At 57.5% G+C, this 4782-nt stretch overlaps 1 protein-coding gene across 1 annotated transcript in view; it reads right to left on the bottom strand.

The window, feature by feature from the left end:
* Positions 1–4782, bottom strand: part of FTCD (formimidoyltransferase cyclodeaminase) — a 23393-nt gene that overhangs the window by 655 nt on the left and 17956 nt on the right. The window contains exons 2-12 of the mRNA XM_009891406.1: positions 4713–4782; positions 4232–4360; positions 3946–4034; positions 3514–3693; positions 3288–3425; positions 2835–2966; positions 2100–2161; positions 1212–1341; positions 912–1073; positions 609–652; positions 390–528 (exon numbers count right to left, since the gene is read on the bottom strand). Coding sequence (XP_009889708.1) covers positions 390–528; positions 609–652; positions 912–1073; positions 1212–1341; positions 2100–2161; positions 2835–2966; positions 3288–3425; positions 3514–3693; positions 3946–4034; positions 4232–4360; positions 4713–4782 — 1275 coding nt within the window. The remainder of the gene's footprint in view (positions 1–389; positions 529–608; positions 653–911; positions 1074–1211; positions 1342–2099; positions 2162–2834; positions 2967–3287; positions 3426–3513; positions 3694–3945; positions 4035–4231; positions 4361–4712) is intronic.

Genomic DNA, 4782 nt, shown 5'->3' with positions numbered 1-4782 from the left:
GGAAAAAAGGCTTCCAAGAAGCTCTCCTGCGGAACCAGAGTACTCACATATGGTCCTGCAGCAAGGCAGACCCTTACGCTGCAGGACTCCCACCCTCCATGACCCAGCGACACGCAACACTTTCCAACACATCCCTTCAGGATGTGGCTCCAGCAGTTGGAACCATTCATGGCCTTGCCACACAGGTGGGAAAACTCAGGCAAGAGCTGTCGGAAGTCAACTCTCCTACAAGGGTTGCAAGCTGCCAAAAAGTTAGCAGGTGGAAACCACTGGCCAGCTTGGGAAGCACGGCTAGAAAGATGCAAGATGGAGGTCAGGACGTGATGGGACATCTCGCAGGGAAAAGCGGTGAGCCTGTCAGCCTCCAGTGCCCCAGCCCAGGGCCATACCTGGATGTCAGATTTGCAGGCCAGGTTGCAGTGGCGTGCCAGATCCTTCAGAGCAGGCCAGAGCCTGCTCACCTTCTCTGCCAGGGCACAGGGCACCCTCACGGCTGTCTTCAGCCCCTGCTGCATGGCAGACGTGCGTCTGGGAGGGAGGACAGCCCCAGGGTGAGTGCTGGGTGGCCATGCTCACCCAGTCTGCAAGTCCCCACCAGGCCAGCTCACCTCTCCCGCTCTTCAGGGGTGCTTTGTGGCAGCTTCATAGCTTCCTGCAGGCAAAGAAAAGTAGATATGCTACCATTTGCTCCAAGACCTCACATGTGTTGCATCAGGGGCCCAGGCAGACCCAATAGCTCCCATCGTCTTGTACACATCCTTTAGGTGATGATGTCCCCTTCTCTGGCCCGGGCTTGGGCCACGGTCACAGCCCTGCTCTTAAGGACACCGGGGCCATGTGATGCCAGCTCCCCTCCCAGCTGGAAAGCTCCCCACTTCCCCGTGGGATGTCTGCCACCAGTGGGACCTCACCATGTAGCTGCTGAAGGCGCGGGAGTCAGCATCCACCAGTGCCACCAGCTCATCCATGCCCTGGTGGAAGGGGGGGATCAGCTTCCTCATGATGGGGTCCAGCTCCTCAAACTGTTTCTTCCCATAGCTCATCAGCCCGACCATGCAGCCCAGTGCGGCTCCCTGAAAAGGCACAGGGGTAAGTCCTCCAGCAGGACACAGCACCCACCACTACTGCCATGTAGGCTCCCCTTGGGGGCTCAGCACACCCAGAGGACCCCCCAGGGAGGCAGGGACCCCATCCCAGTGTGGGGCACGTACCAGGGCAGCTGCAGCTGCAGACACAGAGCCTCCTCCTGGCGCTGCTGACCTCCCACCAACTGCTCGCACGAAGGCAACCAGTGGCTTGGCCACCAGCCCCCCATCCACCTCTCCTGCCTGCACCAGGTACCTGCAGCACAGTGGCCCTGTGGGTCAGAGCCCCCCAGGTGCAGAAACACTCACCACCCAGTCCCTTCTCACCTGACGCTGCCCTTTTTCTAACAAGTTTTCATCCACCCCTTGGCTCTGTGGGTGGCTGAGAAGGGGTCTAGGCCAAAAAACCCAGCAGGAGGGTTGGGGAGCGGATGCAGAGCCCCATGAGGACAGATGGACAGCTGGAGAGCAGATGTCCTGGTGGTGTAGAGGGTTGCTCTGCATTAGACAGGGTGAACAGGGTGAACGGCGTTTGGTGGAACAGAAACACGCCTGCAGCCACGTCCCCAGGGGTCAATGACAAGGACTTGAAGTGCACAGCCTGCTATCATCTCAGCATACATGCATTTCCCTTCCTCTATCCCCACAGACATGCATTTTACACCAGGCACTGCAGCATGGCATCTCTCTTTGGAGGGCAGCGTGTGAGCCAGAGGCAGTGAAATTTGGGCTGGGGATGGGGTGGAGGATTTAACATGCACATGATCAAGAGTGGCCATGGAACCTGCTCCTGCTGCCTGCCCGAGTCAGCCACATTCCCCCCACCCTGTATTCACAACCATTAGCATTTGGGAGCAGGGACCACCCTGCGCCTGCACAACACCCAGCAGGGATTGGTTGTGAGGAGGATCTGGGTGCAGGCACTACTCTCAAAACAAGCTGAGAGCAAGAGGCAGGCAGTGGGATCCAGGCAGGGATGGGCATCATGATGAGAAGCAGGATGGAGGTCCCTACTCGATGATGCGCTCCTGGGGGTGAAACGGAGACAGGGAGTCCAGGCCCAGACGGCTGACCACCTGCAAGAAGCAGCACTGCCATGTCAGCCCCGTCATGATAAGTCCCATTGCATCCTCATTCCCTGCTGTTAATTAACCATATGTGACCCAGCCCTAGGACAGAGTTGCTCAGGCCACCACCCAGGGAGAGAACAGCTGGCGCCACCAGCCTGTCCTATCCCAGACTTGGGGTCAGAGTGCAGCTGCCTGCAAATGACTGGACACTGCGTTGATAAATAATTAGCTTGCTCTTATCTAGCATGTTCCCCATAGGGTGGACGTGTCCCTCCCTCTTGCAGCTGAAAAGCAGAGCCTGTCTCCTCATTTCCAGCTTATATCGGTCCTGGTGCATTTTCCCATAACACCACACACTGTCCTTGAGCTCTGGGAAGGTCCTTTTCCCCTCCTGGCCTCCATGCAGGCAAGCTGGGCAGTTGCTGTCCTCACTCTGTCCTCACAGGATGGGCTTTCTGCTCCCTGGGCATCTCAGCATCCTCAGGAAAATAAAGCAACTTGTCCCATTTGTTGTGGCCTCACAGCTTGCCAGGCACCATTCTTAGAGACAAGTGTCATGCCACAGGCTGCTGTGGTCCCATATCTCTGCTCAGTGCCACTTTGGGAGGCTGGGAGAGTGGGAGGGTGTGTCTCTCTCATGATCCCACCCTTTTCTTGGTATTAGGAGGAGCCACATTACCAGCCTGATCTTCTCTTCCTCCTCCAGGATGAAGAGTTTTTCCTTCTTGATGTAAAACTCAGCCGTGTCCAGCATGGCCTTCTTGGGGACAAGTCCCACCAGCTGGGACCCCACCACGGGGAGGTTCAGTGCCTGCAAAGGACAACAGAAACAAGACTGTCCCCAGAGCCACCTGTTCTGCCACTGCTTCCACCCCAACCTAGTGTCTCATCCCTTCCCAGGACCTGGGGAGCTCATGGAAAAGCCTTCAGTGGAGGAGCTGGGAGCTAGCAGCAAGTTGCTGAGTTTTTAGGGTTTTCATGCCGTTCAGCACCTTGCCCAGCTTGGCTGAGCTGACCGTGAGATAAAGCAGAGCCTGACATGGGGATGGGTAGAAAAACAACTTGGAGGGAGAAACAACTTGGGTGAAGCACCCATTGAAACAAGCATGCCGTGCCACCCTGCACCACCCACCTTCGCATCTTGGCAGACCTCCTCGTAGACAACATGGAGCGGTGTGGTCTCAAAGTCCAGCAGGTTTGTTGAAACCTGAGCTATATTCTCTTCCTCCAAATACCAGCCGATGCCCTGCACCCTCTTCAAGCGCCCGGGCTGTCAAGAACTGCCTCAGTCAAGGCATGGCCCAGGAGGCATGAGGGCAAGCATGTCTGTCCCCAGCATGCCACTGGCATGTGAGTACCTGATCAGCGCCGCGACCCTGCTCACGGATGTTGAGGGCAATGCGGTGAGCCTGCTCCTTGGTGCACAGCAGGTTGATGTTGTACGCAATAAGGAAAGTCCGGGCACCCGTCACCGTTGCCCCCCACCGGGGTACAAAGGTTGGGGGCCCAAAATCAGGAGCCCACTCTGGTTTTGCAAGCTAGGGAGGAGAGAGGAGAGTGTGTGGGCTGGCACCACCGAGCAGCATGAGCCATCCTCCCAGGGACAGCATCTCCCTCCCCAGCCGGCATCTGTCATGTTCACATCCATGTTCAGCAACACCCAAAGAATTTCATCAGCTCTTCTTGGTGCAAAGGGACTATGCCAGCCCCCAGCACTGTCACCAAAGCTGGGGAGGTGCAGGTCAGCCCTGACCAGTCCGTGCTTCCCAGATGGGTACTGCCAGACTCACCTTCTCAGGCAGTGCCTCATATTCCCCAGCGCGGATGGTGGGCAGGGCTTTCCTGCTGTCCTCCCGCGCCGCCTCTCCATACAGGTAAACTGCAAGACAGAGCCAAGGGTGAGCACTGCCAGGAAGGGGCTGGTGGCATGTCATCTAGTGAGGTCCGGTTTTGCCCATTTGGGAGCAAACTTCATTTTCTCCTTGGTTAAACTTTTGCAAAAGGTGTGCAGTTTCTCCACAGCTGGAAGCATGTGGGGTGGTATGGGGCGGGCAGGGGTTCCTGGCCCCCACTCACCAGGAACACCCAGCTCTGCTGCCAAGCGCTGTCCGAAGATGTGGGCGCAGGTGACACACTCCTCCATGCTGATGTTCATCACTGGCACGAAGGGGCAGACGTCCAGGGCCCCCATGCGAGGATGTTCACCTGAGGACAGGGAAGATATAAGGACGGGAGCTGGGAAGAGCAAACGGACAAAGAGGAAGGACAGCCCTTTCACAGCCTTTTGTGCAGACTGAGCATTGCTGCTGCGAGGAAAGTTGTGTTTGTGGCAGTAATGTCTACTCCAGCCTCCCTGGATTGGGAGGATGAGCAAGAGATTTGCACGGTCCCACCACCATCCATCCCACCAGCGCTGCTTGCTATAGGTGCAGTAACCTGCTGTGCTTGGCTGCCAGCAGCTGATTTTAGCTCCGCCCATGCAAGGTGCACCCGGAACTAACCATGCACTGCAGCCGGCACTGCACCAGGCCGGCTCCTGCGCCACCCCCAAGCTCACCCTTGTGCTGGCTCATGTCAATGAGCTGCCCAGCCGTGCGGGCTGCGCTCAGCGCCCCTTCAACAGCAGC

This window comes from Charadrius vociferus, unplaced genomic scaffold, assembly GCF_000708025.1.
Source record: "Charadrius vociferus isolate BGI_N301 unplaced genomic scaffold, ASM70802v2 scaffold69, whole genome shotgun sequence".
NCBI classification, from domain to species: Eukaryota; Metazoa; Chordata; class Aves; order Charadriiformes; family Charadriidae; genus Charadrius; species Charadrius vociferus.
The sequence above is the reverse complement of the archived record's forward strand: the minus strand, read 5'-3'. Positions and strand labels throughout refer to the sequence as shown.